The 19,210-nt window shown below is 37.6% G+C and overlaps 1 protein-coding gene across 3 annotated transcripts in view; it reads right to left on the bottom strand.

The window, feature by feature from the left end:
- Window positions 1-19,210, bottom strand: part of evla (Enah/Vasp-like a) — a 37,179-nt gene that overhangs the window by 9,314 nt on the left and 8,655 nt on the right. For 2 of the 3 annotated variants that reach the window (XM_079261949.1, XM_079261950.1), the window contains exons 2-4: window positions 6,149-6,317; window positions 5,173-5,353; window positions 139-196 (exon numbers count right to left, since the gene is read on the bottom strand). In XM_079261949.1, coding sequence (XP_079118075.1) covers window positions 139-196; window positions 5,173-5,353; window positions 6,149-6,317 — 408 coding nt within the window. Of the gene's footprint in view, window positions 1-138; window positions 197-3,563; window positions 3,740-5,172; window positions 5,354-6,148; window positions 6,318-19,210 lie in introns of those variants that run through there. The other variant, XM_079261951.1, reaches the window with a different exon arrangement.

Genomic DNA, 19,210 nt, shown 5'->3' on the forward strand with positions numbered 1-19,210 from the left:
ATGCTTCAGATAACTTCCAGATAAATGCGTGTAATTGAAGGAAAGTGGAAAAACATCTATTCTTCGAAACATACTTGCTGAAAATTCTCATATGTAGGTCTCATCTTTTGTATTTTCCACAAATTTGTAGAACTGTACCTCCTTTGCGCTTCGCTTTCTTCTGAAGAGGGCCCATTTTGGCGTTGAACTACTGGACCTGAAGACACAAAAGGAAGATAAAATCAACAACAATAACAACAAATAAAAACACAAACAAGCCTCCATCCACACAGATGAGCCACAGCAGAGACACGTGATATTAACAGGTAGCATTTCTGAGATACATTTCCAGATGGGAAACAAGTCCTACAAATGAGTCTGAGATAAGAGTCAACAGAGTGGCTGAATAAAGAGAGCAGCTGGCATCATGTGAGGTACTTTGACTTTGCCCTGGAGGACCTGCAAGCTGTTTATAATGCAGTTTGCTCATCATATTGCCAGCCACAGGAATTTCTGCTTCAATAAATATAAAACCATAGGAATACGACAGGAAAATGTCTAAAGCAGTTCCCAGATTAAATTAAGTTAGCACATGCTACATGTTAGCAGTTAGTGTCAAATGTTACATGACTAGCTCAGTTTAGCACATGACTTGTTGACCAACTACAGAGAGCATAGCCCCCCCAATCACATACAAACACACATACACACACCATTCTGGAGCCGCTATAAACAGGGAGCATCAGGAAGAGCACTTATCACATATCACCATTAAATTCCAACGCCCACCGTGACATCCAGATCACCAACGGGGTGATATTTCCGTTCGCTGTGTCTGGGGGATGGAGGCGGCAGCAGGCAGGATGATGGGGGTAGTAAACATGGGGCTTGCTCAGTATTAATCATAGTCAAGGCTGAAAGTGTCCTGATTCCAGTGATTTAAGTTTTTTGTTTTTTTGTCAACTCAAAATCTTTTTGTCACTTTTAACCAAAATAAATGACTTTCATTTAACTATTATTTTCGGTTTTCAGTGTATTGAGACCCAAGACCAAAATTTAATCATACTGAGAAAGTTGACTTTATAAATAGTCAGACATTAAATTAATAATATTCAGGTGTCACTTTTCGATAAAAACAAACCTTTATTAGGGTCCTCGCCATACGAAGTATGGCAGGGCCCTATTCTTAATTTTATTATTTATGTGCTCTAACAGCAAAGCCACACATCCATTTCAGAAGATTTTGAGATGCTTGCAACACTTTAAAACACAAAACAGTGACATACAAACAGTGACATATTAAACTGTTTATAAGAACTGAACCTAATTTAGAAACTCTTCAATGCTGATAAGATCTCAGTAAATCTGCTTCCTTCTGGAAGTTGATGGAGACAATGGCTTGGAAGTTTTATAAATAGAGGCCTTCAGTGTAAGTGTCACTATGACATTGTTCTCTAACGGCACTTTTTTCCTTTTTGAATCAACTTAAAGAGGATTGCGGGAATACATCCAAGCAGGGAGACAAAAACATGCTGCAGTGATAATAACATGCATATGTCTACATCAGACTTTGGGGATTTAGTTTGAAAAAACCCCCAATATAATTAACACTTATCAACTCACAATTCTTCTTTGGATACAAATGAGATAGATGAAATATGAGACAATGATTGCATCGTACTGCGTTGCATTGCATGTGTATTTATGTATGCACGCATTTGAGTGATATGTGTGTGTCTGTGTGTGAGACTCTGTTTCTACTGCAGATGCAATGCACTGTATACAACTCTGGCTGTTGCCATGGTGAGGGAAGCTCATGGGATGACAAGGCTGGATGAAGCTTGTTAGCATTTTACCAAGCCCAGCATATGGAGGTCTGTGTGTGTTTGTTTGCTTTGTGTATTATCTTACTGTGAACAAAGAAAATCAATTATCCCTTCCTTTCTCGACTCTGCCATTATCTTCTCAAACAGCCACAAAAGTAAATGATTAAAAGATTATTAAAGTTGAGCGCCAGTCACAAATGCACATTTTACCACCCTCCTTAGTTAAGTAAAGTGAAGCAACAATAGAGCAGCTTGGAATGAATATTATACTACTAAGTGTATTCTGGCTCCTTCTTCCGCTCTTTTGACATGTATAAGAGTGCTTTTTGAGTTTGGACGCTGTTAAAAAATGCCTGACACCTTTTACATTTTACTCATTAACAGATACTTTTACCCACAGTGAATCTCATGGGAATGATCCAAATCTTGAATAGGGAATCTCACCAACAAACACATCAACATTCAGCAGAAATGAAGGCTCTTTGTCCTGATCCACAGCTCCCCATAAGAGGTTAAATCACACATCAGTAGCAGAAAATGAATAATTTACCACAAAAGTAGAAAAAAACTGCTTTATAAATGAATGTAAAGTAGGCCAATCACAGGAGAACTTCAATAAAAGGCACTTTTATTAGTTCTACTGGTCCAAAGGGTGACATGCTAAATCTGGAATTATGTCCATAAACAGCTTGTAAGACATTAAGAGCAGCTTTGCTACACAAATTTCTCAACTTTGCCATTAAATTTATCTTTTGTGTGAAATGCTGATACAACTGTGGATCACGATAAGTGGTCCAGAAAGTTTAGGAAAGCAGTTTTAAGCAACATAAAAGCAGTTGAAATGTGTAGTGGAAATTTCATATTCATGTTACAAGTACTCACGTTTATGTTACTCATTATGTAAATATTATTCCTTATGCAGTAATTCACTCTCTATGGTAAAAGGCTGAGGTCAGGTCAACCTTAGATACCTTCTGAAGGGACATTATGTCTAGCAATGATCTGTTTTTATTCTTTATTCAGGTCAAACATATATGGTAACTTGGGTTGACAAGCTTCCAGCTATGAAAAAACTACCCAGATAAAGGTTGTATTTTTTACCAGAAAAGCAGCTTTCTGTCTGCTTAGAGGTGTCAGAGAGTCTGAATGGCAACTTTGAATGGGAACAACAACTAAGGTTTAAAACAAATTCTTATCTGTTTTCAGATCAGAACCCGTCCAGACTTCTGCCTGATCACACCTCTGGGCGGTTTATGAAATTGCAATTGTAATACTTTATTAATTTTTTTTATTCTCTGGTCAATAAGCCATGTTAATCTTTTTCACTCCAGTCCAGACCCCTCATCTGTTGACTGTTTAGAATTATTTCCCAACAATCGTAAACAACAAGCCGTTCAAAAGCCACAAAGTTTATGCACCATATGTTTCATATTTGTGCTTGAAATGATTTTTTATACATATCTCCTTTCCATTTGCTTTCTTTATGTAAAAGCTATCTAGCAGACACTGTGCTCAAGTAAGAAGTTAAATGTTGAAGTAGATAGACACAAGCATAACAAATGTATTGCAAAGCAACACTGAAACAAAGTGAGTCCTACTATTGTAAGAAGCACAATGCATAACTGTCACACACAAGTGGTTCTTGTCAAATAGAGAAGAAATGTCTGATGTTCAATATCTCTCCATCTACTGAGATCTGCAATGCCATGGAAAACATTCCTGACTGGTGGACCGATAACTCTGCGGCAGAACACTTACTGAGGACGATGACTGCTGAGGACACCTGTCTGAGGATGCCAGGAGAAATCTCTGGAGTCAGCATGGTGGGCAAACTTTCCTTATTTCATCACCTACTTAAAATCTGCACAACACGATGTTAAAGTATCTCTACTGCTGCTTTAATGATAGCTAACATGAGAGACATAGAAGTGTATCCCATAAACGCTGAGGCCCAAATGCAGCCAAAAAAAGGAAAGCTGCCCCACATGCATGATGGGTTACGACATTCAGGCCCCTTCAGCAGTATTTTAGCCACCAATAGGAGGGTCACAGGGATGGGATGACACCGCAGTTAAACACTTGAAGATATTCTCTTTCTATCTAACACACACATGCACAAACCCACACACACACACACACACGTGTACACACACACACACATCAGGCATATAAGTAGCTCGTAACCAGAAACTTTCCAATGTTATTTAGTAAACCAAGAGTAGGTGTGGATTTACAGCTTCAAATACAGCTGAATGTATTTCATATCTATCTATCTATCAATCTATCTATCTATCTATCTATCTATCTATCTATCTATCTATCTATCTATCTATCTATCTATCTATCTATCTATCTATCTATCTATCTATCTATCATCTATCTATCTATCAATATCTATATCTATATATATATCTATATCTATATATATCTATATATATATATCTATATATCTATATAGATATATATATGTATAAATATATAGCACAAAGTGTCTGGTTTCCTTTGTAAATTTACAAGAAAAACACTAAAAAGTCAGATGCAGCAAACAAAACAGAAATATTGAAACAATTTTTAAAAAATCCTTAAAAGCAAAGAACAAAAAATAAAACAAAACACACAAAAAAAAAAAATCTTCAGGAAGCAACCAACTTCCTGGCATTGTATGGTTTACTGTTGAATATATTTGCAGTACATTATACTAACCAGCAGGGTGAAGTAGAGCTTAATTTAGCACTCATTTTGTATGATTGATACTGAATGTAGACTTATAATCAGTTGTAATAAATATGGATCTATGTCTGTGTTATGTTTGTTGAATGTGTACAAGTTATAAACAGATAATGAAAAAATATCCACAAAAGAGGGTTTAGTAAAGCAAAACTAATACAATAATAAAATTAAATTAAATGAAAAACAGAATTAAATTGATTATATTTAGAAATGTGTTCATAACATAATTTTAAATACTGTGAAGCTCCAATAAAACAGCAGCAACAACTACCAGCTAAAAAAAATTAAGTTAATCTTTCCTGATGGAGATGAGTCATTTCATACTGACTTAAAATCCTGAAGGCTTCAAGATTAATTATGATGTCAATTACAAACAAGGATATTTAAGCTTTATCAGGAATCTGGTTATGCAGGCAGTGCTTACGGAAGTCAGCATTAATGAGTGTGTGTGAAAAGTGAGTATAAGTGTAAGACTTTGGGTAAATCCTATATTTTTGTATGTGAATGCAGGTTTTATCTTTGTTTTATCCTTGCTTTTTATTTTGTAAAGCACTTTGTGCTACTTTTGTATGAAAAGTGCTATATAAATAAACTTTGATTGATTAATTGATAATGTGAATCTATTGTGAATTCTTACCTCCGCTATCGGGTGAGCTGAGGACATTTAGGGCAAACAGCATGGCGTTGGAGAAGGTGGTTGCTTCCTCCTTACTGGCAAAGTTCAGCCCATAGACCTGCCGAGCATCACGCCATTGATGGAAGGTTGGAGTAGCCTGATTATACTTCAGGCCCTTCACTATGGAGTAATTGATCACTACCTTTAAAGAGAAAAGGACAATGAAACCAATACATCAAATAACAAATCTATCTAAGCATGCTTGCATTCATGTTTTAAGTGAAAGGAACTGAAATCATGACAAATATTCTTACAATTATTATAAAATAAGTTGGTCTTAAAAATACTGACTTTAAAACAAGGATAAGGCTCTGACGGACACTCGGGACACAGTGAAAGCCAGTGAAGAAAAAGTCCAAATTTGAAAACTATAAAAGTTTTAAAACTTAAAATAGATTTTAATCTTTGTTTTAGTGAGCATTTTGTGACTCATATTGTATGTCTCTTTTCCAAGATTGGTACTGTTTTAGTTATGGACATTCGTGTTTTGTTTCACAGATCTTAACTCTGGGACTATGCTGTTACATAAGATCTAAATCACTGCGACAGACAGAAAAACACAGGTATGCATTTTTTTCTAATGCTAGAAATGTAATGCTTTATGGTGGTGATGTGTTATAGTTGAACATTTTTTCCCCCATATTTAATTTTCATTATATATTGAAGTTTTCTAAACAAAACTAAAAAGTGCTTTCTATAAAGAACTTGAATGATCATCATACAAAATTCAAATACATCCAGACAAAATGTGGATAGGATCATGATAAGCAAACAACAAACAATAGCAGCTGGACATAAAATTCAGTCAGAGAGATTTTATAAAATTTTGGCATGTTTCTTAATAAGGTTTTAACTAAATAAATACATTGTAATTAAAAGGAAAAAAATCCCAGAATTCACATTTAATGGTGATAGCTTGCGTTTTTACATCTCTCACCTGCTGGTCCTGCAGTTTTACGCCCACCACCCTGAAGGTGTTGTTGGCAGTATTGTGGTAGATGTTGATGCGGCTGAAACCCTGCTGTCCAGGCTTGATGGGCACCCACTTCTTGCTGGCATCATCGTAGACCATCACAGAGGCCCGCGCCTGGCAGATACTCTGCTCACTGGAAAAACACAGAGGGTAATAGTCCTGTCAAATTTGTAGATGAAGAGGCATCCATATCAGAGTAATTTCAAACAGCTGAAACTTAACTCTTCCTCACCAAAGAAAATCTCCTATAATGTTAAATAATCCAGGTATTAGTGAGAAAAAAGAGTCAGACTCTGAGCGCTTAAAGCTGTAGCCAATCTCTGTGGAATTGATGTGAGATTGAATATTAGCATGGCAGAGCAGACAAATAAATCTACTGTCGTGTCAAAGCATTAAAAAAAATTACAGAGGAAAGTCTGGTGAGAAGAAACTGAGATAATAACTGAACTTAAATGGAAGAGAATATAACTAGAAACAAAGCAGGATTTGGTGGTCCAGAGAATACCAGACTGTGGAAATGCCTAAATGTGTTTTTTATACAGTCAGAAATGACAAGAAATGTGGTTTATAAATAAAACCAATGAAACTATGATTTTATAGTGGTCTAAATGGTTTCTGGGGAGTTCACCTCTAAAGTTATCACTTGAGGAGTAACACACAAGTTACTGTAAAAATCTGTCAGATTCTGAATACTGGGTTGAGGGTGAGTTGCCATTTTTAAAATCTGTAATAAAACCTCAACCAAAATCTGAAGACTGAAAATTTCCCCTTTCTGTTTTCACTGTGGTGCTTAAGACGCAAGAGGCATCAGCACAGAGGGGTGTGTGCAGTGTGTGGGATAATGATACAGTGTGTTAAAAACACACGTTTGATCAGTTAGCATGTCACCAGCTGCAGACTCATTTGGTAGAAAGGAAACAAAATATCACACAACTACCAGCAATTAACAACTAATCCCACTGCAGAGACACATTTGGTCTGTGGTTCAGAATAACATGTTTTAGAAGATGTGAGGGGGAATTTATAGAAGTTTAGCCTATTGAGGAGACAATTTTGGTTTCAGTACCATGTGCCTAGTGATCTTAATTTTGCTTCAGTGCAGAAACATACGGTATGAGAGTGTGTGAAGAAAAGATGTAGACTCTTTACTTTCAACACTTCAGAGATGGGCTGTCAATCAGGCTCATGGTAAACGTCTGAAACTGAGTAAAGGTCAAAGTTTACGTCTTTAGTGGCTGTAACAATAATGTTAACAATATTTTGTATAGTCATCAGAAAAAAAAGATCTTGTAACAAATGCTTATGAAGGCGGTTTTGTATTAAAGACAAATTCACATATAACTTTGCTAAAATAAGAAAAAAATCCCAGATGGCATTTATCTGCAAGTTAATTTTCTTTTGACTGACACGTGGATTCAAACTTACAGTTTTATAAGGCTTATTATAAAAATGTCTGATTGCACAGTCGTATTAGAGGTGTGAAATAATACACAGGAGACTGCAGAAAACAGGCTTCTGGGCACATGAAGCTATACAACTCAAAATTAAAACAAAACAGCAGAATTCAGCTTAACTACAGAAAAACACATTTGGATCAGATTATAATGTAACATTATGTATGCAAACCAGTTACAATGTCACCAGAAAATATTTGACAGCTATTAATAACTGAGACAAAAGGGACGCATGAAGGTTTCTATGACTGTAGTTTTCAGATCCAAAGACCTGAAAGTGCCAAGATGTCACCACAACCCCCCCCCCCTCTCTGTCAACCTTTCCATCATTGTGCAGCCCAGCAGGAGGAAGACAGTGTGACACCTGAGAATCCCTCCCCTTATGGACTGCACTAACACATGGTTCAGTCTCAGCCAGCCTTCTCTTACCACCCTGCCATCATCTGCTCTGCACTTTCCGCATGATCACATGAGCAGCCTCAGATAACTCGGGTGTGATAGAAAGAAGCACTTCTTCTGGACTCTTACACTAAAAAAATCTTGTCAGACAAGAGCTTTGAAAGTCATACGAAGTGGAAATCATGTCAAATTCCATCCAAGATATTTTGAATGAAGTCAGTTTCAAAATAAATGAGCATGAAAAAACATGTAAGAGCAAACCATAATATTCCTGAAGAAGAAATCCTTGTTTACAGGTAGATTTTAACACAGTTAATGTAAAACATTACTCCTGAATGTAGCAGTGATATTAATTTAGCCAGCAACGACACCATTGTGTGGCATGTGAGGATATTGCAAGTGCAGGCAAATTTAAGCAATAAGTATTATGCTTGGAAAAAAAACAAGAACTCCAAAAATCAGGAACAGGAAGTTCATACAAGAAGGCGTGAAGATGAAGTTACATAAACACAGCACAAGCTGATGAAGACAATTCAAGCTTGGTATAAAATCTGAATTCTTATTTGACAGCTCTCACAATTTCACAGTCATTTAGAGTCTCATACCATCACAATGTTCTTTTCTGAGTTAATGCAGATAGATAAACAATCTCTGTTTTGTTCCTGGAAAATATGCCAATAAGCTGAAGAATTTGACATTCCTATAAGCCAGCGAAGCCTCTAGAGTAAATGCAAATTTTTACGGAATACAAAAATACACCATGTTTCCTGTATTTTTAAATGAGTTTAACAGACTCTTTAATCATATAACAAACATTTCTCTCCACTTCAGAGACTTGACAGACCACCAGAGTCTAACTGGGAAAGGGAGGGGAGCAGGCTGCGGATCTTCTTACAAAAACAGACCCTATTTCTGGAGCAGTTTGGACCCAAGGGCTGGAAGGCCTCGAGCTTGGTTTTGGTTCTTTACAAGAAGTCACAATTAAAGTGCTTTGGCTAATTCTGTTTTGCATACAATCCCTCAACCCTAAGAGGCAGAATGGTAAAAAAAAAAAAATAAGGAGAAAAAGGATGTCCAATTGAGAGTAGATCAAGTTAAAAACCCAAAGCAAAATAAAGCAAAGAAGCCGAACTTCTGAATGCGTACTGCAAGCTTTTAGGTGTGGCCCCCATGCAGTTGGGACAGCTTGACAGATGCAAGATGTGTTAGCATACTTGGGTATGACTGAAGAGCAAATCGGATGCAAAATTAAACAGGGGTCTTTCTGTGTGGAATTTGCATGACCTCCCTGTGGACACCTAGGTTCTCTCTGGATACTTCAACCTCTTCTCACCATCCAAAGACATGCATGTGTTCTAAATTTTCCCAGGAGTGAACATGAGTGTGATGTGTCTCTGCGATGGACTGGCGACCTGACCAGGGTGTACCCTCCCATTAGCCTGCTAACTGCTGGAATAGATCCAGCTTCCCCGCAACCCCTAAATTAGAATAAGTGGTATGGAAAATAGATGGATAAGATTTGATGCAGAGTTGAGGAGCAGAACACAGAAGGGTTGAGTTGAAAAAAACCATGGTATGAAAAGGCACCATTTGATAAATGCCATATATTGCTGTTTAACTCAGTTACCAGCTCCACAGTTTGTACATGATAATCCCACCTTGTACAACGTGCAGCAATATAATATAAAGCAATATAATTATTTGTGGGCTGCATGGTGGCATGGTGGTTAGCCCTGTCACCTCACAGCAAGAAGGTCACTACTTTGATCCTTGGCTGGGGTGAGGTTTGGTCAGTGGCCTTTCTGTGTGGAGTTTGCATGTCCTTCCCGTGTATGTGTATGTTCTCCCCGGGTACTCCGGCTTCCTCTCACATCTCCAAAGACCTGCATGTTAGGTTAATTGGTTACTCTAAATTGCCCCTAGGAGTGAGTGGTTGTTTGTCTCTGTGTGGCCCTGCAATGGACTGGTGAGCTGTCCAGGGTGTACCCTGCCTTTCGCTCAAAGACTGCTGGGATAGGCTCCAGCTTCCCTGTGACCCTGAATTGGACTAAGCGGTAGGGCTGGGCGATTAATCGGATTTTCTTTATCTCAATTACGATCTGGGTTTTCAACGATCATGAAAATAAAAGGGTGCAATTATTTTTCTCTTTGCAGTTTCCTCTCCTGCTGTCTTCAGTTGCTAATTGAGCATCTCTGGCATTGCAGCGCTGTGCTGTAAACTCCTCCCACAGCCGCTTTTGTTTCATTCAGACACTGTTCTCGCTAAATCTGGCGACTTTTTCAGTTAAAAGCCACTAGCGATAAATCTAGCAACTTTTACTGGAGTTATTAAGAGAATTTTCTGGTGCTTTGGCGACTGATTTGAAGGCACATATTGTTCTGCAGTTACTGTAACGAACGAGCAGCGGGAATGTCTCCCCGTCCTGAGACTCCCAGGCGGCCAGTCTCAGTCGGCTCCGGCTGCAGGTCAATGTAGAATAACTGCAGTAGGTTGTGGAAGTTCACTACAACATAGTTATTACCATTGTCAGTGAACACTGGCTGCATTATTTTCGTATAAACGCACACGTAATTCGGTGAGTTAAACACTGTAATATCCCTACCTTATGGGGAGTTACCATAGCAACCCGTTAATCAGCTGGTTCAGATCAGCTGTCCTTAACAGGTGAATGAGAGAAACGTGCTGTAGCCTGACAGCGGTTGTTTGGCATAAAAACCACATACAGGCCAACATGAAATAGTTCCTATACTTCGGCAAATATTGTAGAAAAGAAATACAAACTCGTAACCGTGTGTTAGACGGTTATAACGCCCGACGCGGAGTTGAGAACACCACGACGCGTTGTTTAATCCTTACTTATATTTATCTATTCAGTTTATATCAGTATTTGCACTTTGTCAAGAAAAAGCTTAATGTTATTTGTTTGTTTTCTAAAATAGGTGGAATCCTAAAGACATTTTTTAAAAGTCACGGTTTAATGTAAAAGAAAAATCATGTCAAAGATAAAAGGACAATCGTGTTTAATAATCGAGATCTCAATTTCAGTCAAAATAATCTTGATTATAATTTTTGCCATAATCGAGCAGCCCTACTAAGCGGTTAGGAAAATGAATGAATGAATAATTCATATAACCTGAGCTGTGCAAGAATCTTTTCACAACTTAATGCCCCATGTACATTTTCTTATTTTAGCATTTTAATGTTTGTTCTTGTTTCCATCTTGCTTTAAGATGCTTCACTGTCCATCGCGCAGATTGTAATTTAGTTTCCCTCGTGTCTAAAAATGTAAAATGACAATAAAGAAATCCTAAGACATGCAGTTTTATAGCAAAGATCAATCATAGCAGGGGTGTGATTGGTTGACACCTGTAATGCTGCTTGAAAAGTTTAACTGTTCTAAACTTTCCTCGACTAGAAAAGCAAGGTACCACAAGGCATTACATTAGTTAAAAAAAAATCAGAAACATGGCCGTTGACCTTTCTAAAGGGATCATTATTATGATTAAATGATTTAAAAAATGTACCGAATGTTATGAAGTAGAGTTGAAGGATACTCTGGGCAGACCTTTTCAACCCTCTGAAGGTTTAAACCCATTGGCATTTCCTTCTTGTGCCTTCTATCAACCACATCTTTAAAAATGCATTAGCATTTTCTTGCTGCCAGCACATTAATAAAAAAAAGGAAAAACTGCATGAAATCACATTTCCTCTAAGGACAAAAAGAATCCACTTGATTGGATTCTTTCTTAGGATTTCACTTCGTTTTTGCAGGAATGAACAGATTTCTCAGTGAAAGCTGAGTAATATTCATCTAAAAGGCAGCCTGGGATTGGTAACAAAAAAAAAAAAAGAAAAAAAAGAAGAAGAACAGCGATGAGGTTTCTGCTTTTCTGAGCGCTTCCTCGTGTCAAATAAGCCTCCTAGGAGAGTGGAGAAAAAGGAGGCCATATTCCCAGGCTTTTGAATTAAGTAAAGCACTTCCCTGCACACATGGTTAGACATATGTGCCCCCGCCCCCCCCATCTCCTACGCACAAATCCTTTACATACACAGTTTGTGTGTCAAGGCTTCATGCTTCCCCTCCCAGACCAGATCAGTCCATTAGCTGAAATCTCAGCACTGGAGGAAATAATGCCTGAATCTGATCCTGTCCAGAAAATATTGAGTGTACACATGATGAGCTGAATGGAAGTTTTGTGTTTCTGTGGAGCTCAGCAGCTTCATGATTAGATCTTTGGATGTACAGCATCCAGGCAGCCAAAGTGTTGCTCAGGAAGGAAGGGAATGGGTTGCACGAGGCATCCTCCCCGGGTATCACCCGAGGGCTAGGCTTATTCTATCATGGCAATTAGCTTTTATGCTGGGGTAATTGTCTCATCCCGCTGGTTCACAGTGGAAGGCACCCGAACACACCCGAACAAATGATGAGTCATGCAGCAGAGCGTAGTTATGAACGTTAGTTCATAACTACGGTTCAGATCTGTTAGGGCCTTTGTCTCTGTGATAAAAACTAAATGTCAAACAAACTATCAAATGCTCTTAAAGCATTGCAGAAACAGGCTGTTAGCACAGATGCATTTCATGACAAATAACAGACATACAACCAGTAATAAACTACTTCATGAATAACAAAGTTATGGCAGATATACTTGCAGAAGCCCAAAAATTCAGCTTTTTTTCATGAATCAAGTTTTCATTAAATAAGTGGTTAATCTAAAGAAGCTTAACTTGTGGCAATCACAGCAAATTCATTCATACAATGAGCAATTTTTAAGCAGATGCATGCATCTTATGGTTTAATATACACCAAAAAGTTGACAGGCAGTGACAGTAATAGCTTAAAACAAGTTGTATAGTGGAAAATGTCTGTCCTGCGGTATAAAATGGTTCCTCAATAAAAGATTAACTGCTTTGTGTGTGTTATTGTCACACTGCAGCACATCATTAATTTGTTCTTATGAAAACTTAAACAAGGAATCCTTAAAGGTATTTTTATGTTTTCTTTCAACAAGACTACACAAAAATTAAATTTTTTGTGCATTATACTTTGACCTGTTTAAAACAAGAGTAATTTTAGTGAAGGCATTTTGGTATTTGCACAATGCTCTCACAATCCTACTACTAAGCTCAATGTGTGCTAAAATGATGACAAACTCTTCCTGTCCAATGTTTCAACTGTCCCAATAAATTAAGGTGGAAAAACTTTTACCTTTCAGAGTAATGTCTTAAGAAGGCCTTTAGGTTAATGAATACATAAGCAAATCAATATATCAATATATCTATACATTAATCACGGTTTGGCTTATTTATTTGTTTGATTGCTTTCTACAGAAAACACACTTTAATAGAAGAAAGCATTTGGAGACTGATCTCTCTGACTCTCAGCTTCAACTTTAGTTTTTTATATTATAAGCTACATTATGGAACAGATGAATGCTTTGGTGTGATTGCAATGTATATCTTTATTTAGTACATTAATAACTTGTCACCATATTCATCAAATCTTGAACAAAAGAGAAAATTGCAGAAGTAATTTCACATTATTTTCAGACGAGTTTTACATTCTTAGCTATAAATTTTCTGTTTTGTAAAGAAACCGCCCAACATGTTGCAACAAGGACCCGAACCTTTGAATTTATCATCTTAAAATAAAACTAAAAAAAAAATAGGGTTGATTTTGTTTTCAATGAAAATTTTCCAAGCGTAAAGTCTCCATAGCAATGTCTGCAAACAGAGCTGGTTATGAGACAAAGACGAGTAAGGCTAAAACGGTCACACAATGACATTGAGGGTCTTATTCAACACTCTCTCTGTGCTGTAGTCTGTAATTTCACAGCAAATCCCAGTGAATCATATTTTGAAGTGTCAAGTTATTGGGATATGCAGGAGGCGTTCTGCTTAGTGACATCTTAATCAGCTTCATTTTATGCTAATTAACTAACTTGGGGGAAAAAACCTCTAAACCGCCTGTACAATAAAAGTCAGCTGAGGTAGAGAGAAGCATCCACAGAGGCTTCCAATGAGCAGGGGTGCTAATTACACTTTTTTATGCATCCCTGGTTGATGGTGTACCTAATAAAGACATAAAGTCAGTGTGAGGGAGAATTTCAATACAGATGCGTTGTAAATATTCAGGTTTAAATCACAGCAGAGCAATGAAGGTCATATCTGACGATTAAATGTCTATGCATTGGAGAGAAGACAATCTACTTTTGAATTTATTCTAACATGGACATAAAAAGTAACTGAATCCAATAACCATGCAAAATGCTGTTTTTGCCACTCAGTCTTCTGCATCTGAATCAGTCCACTCTATGGTGTGACATACTGACACTCTGTTTTTCAAGAAGTGAAATACTTAACTATGCACTCACACACACTATATCACGGCTGCTATGCTTTACATCCACTTAAAATAACGGTAATGGGTATTTTCAGTGAAGTTTGATGCTGCGGAAGAAAGAATAGAAAAAACTCACACAGACTGGTTGCCACATACGGATCCAGTTAGCTGTCTGTAATTATCATGTTCACCACAAGGACTGCAGCCTCCAGGGTTCACTGGGCATTTAGGGGCAAAGCCACTGCTTTGTATAGAATGGGTGGAGGTGTATACATTTATTTACAGTACAGGGTTTGGGTGTGGGGGTCCAGCTGACATGAGGAATAGGCCTGTCTGACTAGCTGGATTAGAGACAGAGCCGTGCAGGCAGATCATTACCTCACTGCAGTCTTAAATCTAATTTAACCAGGACTTAACTCCCGTACAAGACCTCTAATCTGCTCCACGGGGGAAAGTACTGTTCACAGACGCAGGCAGGGAAGGAGGCTTCGGGAACCAAAAGCAGCACGGGCCAACTTCATTATTGAGAGGAAGTGTGAAGTCAGGTCATTTGCAAGTGAGCAGATGACGTACTGTTATCCAGTTAGAGAAAGCAAAGCAAACTGTGAGATGTGCAATAGATGCCAAATTGCATTGGGCTGTAGTAAAACTACTGCATGCACAGTAATTAAATAAAGTACATTAAGATTTGCACTGAGGATTAGGTTATTATTTTCTTTCTGCTGTGCAGGTATCTAATTCTAATTTCTAATCTAAATCTAATTCTTTACATGTATTTACAGTGTATTTAACACTACACAAAATTTATGCCAAACAGTGATTGTGCAGCTTCAATCTTATGTACACAAGTTCCTAAGAAGAAACACTTCCTGGAAGAAAAATTTAGCTTTTTTCAAAACTGAGCTCTACTTTCTTTTATTTTGGAGTATAAATAATTAATAAGAGCAACAAGGTTTTAGCTCAATCTTGAGGGAAAAAACTATCATGGCCAACTGAGCAATGGCTACAATGCAATCCAAGGGCAACTGTGTGCATCAAAGTAGAAGTGTATTGAAGCAAATGTGAAAAGCTCGAAAACATAAGACAGAAAGTGAATGAACTAGGCTGTGTGGTGTCACCACTGTAAAGTTGCCCAAACAGGAAGAAAATAACCAAGAAGAAAAAATAACTGCAAAATGTAAAGATCTTTTGTTAGGTATTACTTTTATCCCTGGAAATAACAAGGACATAATACTGTATCATACACGGTGACATGACAATTTAATAAGTTGTTTCCCTGTTATTTCATTTGCATGATGTCTTCTTCAAAACGGGCAAAAACCACAACAATTGAATGTAAAATTATTTTTATTTTTTTGCATTAGAGAATTTTTCCAGATTTTCATTATTTCCATTCACCTCACATTGTTCTAATCTACATGTCAATCAAAAACATCAGTGGGAACTGACTACTATAACTAACATCAAAGTTTTAGAGCAGAGCTTTATTTCATGTTGTATCATAGGTGCAGAATTAATCTAGGAAGAATTCTGATGCAAAATGTGTTCAGATGGTTATGCTCTTTATTGAGCTTTCTAGTGGTGAAACAAGACATTATCTCTGCCACAGAATGCAATGGTGTTTTAAATTTAATGTTGATCCTATTTACTGTTATTTGACCAGTTGAAAATGTAACATCGGGCTGGGTGGGGTTAAATAATACAAGTTCAAAAATGGAAAAAAGACCATGGGGTATATCTAATTTCGCAAACAGCGTAACTTGCCATTGAGTTGCAGCCTTTAAAAAACACTAGGTGTCTGCAGGTCGATGAACGACTGTTAATAAAATAACAAAATCCTACATTACTTTGCAAAGACACCCTCAATAACCAGGCAGTGACAAGATCAGAATAACTAACTATTCAATTTAAGATAAATCAACAGGTTCAGTTATAGAGTGAGTGCATAAAACCACTGTTGATTTATATTATGTAACCATTAACCCAAAAGAAATCGCAGTGGGAATTCAACGTTTGATTTTCTGAAGGTTGTTGTTAAGATATTTTGGAGACAAGCACTTTTACTGGGATGGGGGCCACTGTTCTTTATTGTTGCTGGTTGTGGTGTTCTCACACATTGATGGACCGATATCAAACAGATGTGAAAATTGGGTTTAAATATCTGAGAATTTTAAAAGTTGAAGAAAGAGAAGTTTCCACTCATTAAACAATATAGATTACATGCTAGATCGCAGCTCTATACTAGAGCTCTTTGGCTGCTAACAACAAACAGCTCTGATAAAAAAATGCACATCATGGACAAATCCAGATGTGCACAACAAATTTTCTAATAGTAGAACAAAGCAAATGTGTGTATTTCTGTTTTTTGGATGAACAGGAGAATTTCAGTGTAGGCTTTACCTATTGATTATCTCTACAAGATACCAAAATGCCTTCACATTTATATTCAAAACACTTATGACCTTCATTCCATGAATGCATTAAAGTTCCTCTTACAGCTAGGACAGTACTGCTGTGTATGGCACAGAGGAGATTCACATAATCCAAATGTTACAGTGACACCAAAGCTAAAACATCCCTGATCCTGTGTGTTGCCTAGAGTGCTCCCACTAGACAACAGTATGTTTATCCAACCCCCACCGCTTCCCCTTATAGTCTATACAAGTACAGAAATAATAAATAATTATTGATGAGAGGGAAATAGAGCACAGTGCTGCAGCTGAAATGTTATTAATGCAAAGCCCATCAGCATGGTTGCGTTCGAAGCCAAATGCTCCTGTTTTGTGAAAAAAAAAACCCCTCAGTTTCATGTTATGCTGTATTTGTCTGGAGTGCACATACATTTAGTTCTCACAAAGATATTAATTTAGCTACAGTTTCTGCATAATTCATGTTAAAATGTTAAAATTCAGGTTAACATGCAGAAAATGTATTTTAATATATGAAAAAGGTTCCACATCTGACTATTTGGCTGCTGCAGCTACCACTCGAAAAGAAGATAAAACTTCAGGTTTAAACAGCTGGAAGGTTTTTATGCCACACTGTGAGTCAGATTCCTTTTAAAGGAACATATTTACTCGTCATTGGTTTTTATTTTCAAATAACCCCCCTTGTTTCCCTTCCTCATTTCTCTCCTTCATGACAACAAAATCTAACAGCGTTGTTTGATCCTTCAGCTCTCATTTGGGACAACAGCAGCAGCCTCTTTCTTTCCATCTCTCCCCTCCATCTACAATCCTGCCAGAGAAAACACAGAGGGAAGAAGAGTAGGGCACTGGCCTGAAAGGCTGCTGAGCTAGCCAGAAGCCATGCTGTGCTTAATACATGTGTGAATTAAACATGTATGGAAGCCTTACAGAACCCTGCTATTTAGAGATGCTCTATGTGAGGCTGCAAATTGTTCAGAGAAAAAAAAAAGATATGTCTTAGAGTCACACAGAGGGCTGCATCTCTCTTGCAGCATCTCTGGCTTTAATTTAAAAGATGCAATCACACAAGAGGAAATAAAGTAGAGGATCATCAAAAAGATCCAAGTCAAAACTTACGACGCGTCAGCACTACTTTAATAGAAAATATAACGGCAAAAAAATATTCATGCATGTTCAAACAAATCCTAAATAATCTCAATTCTGCCTGTATAGAGCATTTTGTTGAAGGCAGATTAAGATTACAGATTAGTATTTTAGCTCCGACTAAAATACAGCCAGGAAATATATGTCATGTCCATCTGTGCTGCTATAATATCACAAAGCTTTTTCAGCACACAATGGTCAAACCTCATTGACCAAACTCTCAGACATTGAGGCTGCATACTATGAATTTGCATCATTATTAATCCAGAATATTTTTTTTTATGTTTAAATTTGACATTTAACTTTACTTTTCTCTGACGTCGATAGGATGAGTAAATGATCAAACTAATGCTCACACACAGTCAAGCAAAGTGTCAGTACAAACCTGGCAGCGATGTGGCTGTAAAACAATCCTGAGTCACTCACACTCTGAGGAAGGCAGTAACGCAGCACTTGGAACCGATGTATGTCCATTTTGGTGAACAGGAAAACTGCAGCAATAGCAACAATAGTCTATGACACACACACTTTCCTGTGCCAATCTATTACCTTTAAACTAAAACTTATGAATGCAGTTTAATCCTCTGGATGGACGCATGAAATTGCAAACATCCATTTAAAATTTGAAGGAGACCAAAGAAATCCCGCTGTGATGAATTCTTGGACTGCTGCATCCACTATGAGACTGATGATCCATCCATGCAGCAACAAAGAGATGACTGACAGACAAACGGGCAGAGATGAAGTCATTGACCAGCCAGTTGTCTGACTGCATAACAGATGAGCATGCGTGTGTGTCACTGAACCTCAGCGCTATTGTTGCACTGTGAACCCAAGGGAGATTACCTCATATCCCTCCCAAACAACCCACTCCCCCCTTCCCCATTCCACAAACAGTTCAGTTTGTTAATGTGTTGGGGGTTTAGCAGGGGTTCCCGTTATCTCACCAGCCCCTCCTCTTGAGTAGTCTGTTGTTGCCATAGCCACCCAGTATTAAGCAGAGCCTAAATGAACAACCAGTGGTCCAGTTGCCATTGATTGGGATGCCCTCACCCTTAGAGGACGGATGTGATGGGTGAGTGTGTACCAGTATAGCACACATTAACTAAAGGATGGATGCATGCTAACAGCCCATTAACAACCACAAAGTAACTGAATTTGCCATGATGGAAAAAAAAAAAGCAAAGGGAAGTGGAGCATTTTAGAAGTCATTAACTTCATCATTGACTGAGGGAATGGATTTATAGCATAATCCTG

This window comes from Telmatherina bonti (genome assembly GCF_933228915.1).
Source record: "Telmatherina bonti genome assembly, chromosome: 22".
NCBI lineage: Eukaryota > Metazoa > Chordata > Actinopteri > Atheriniformes > Telmatherinidae > Telmatherina > Telmatherina bonti.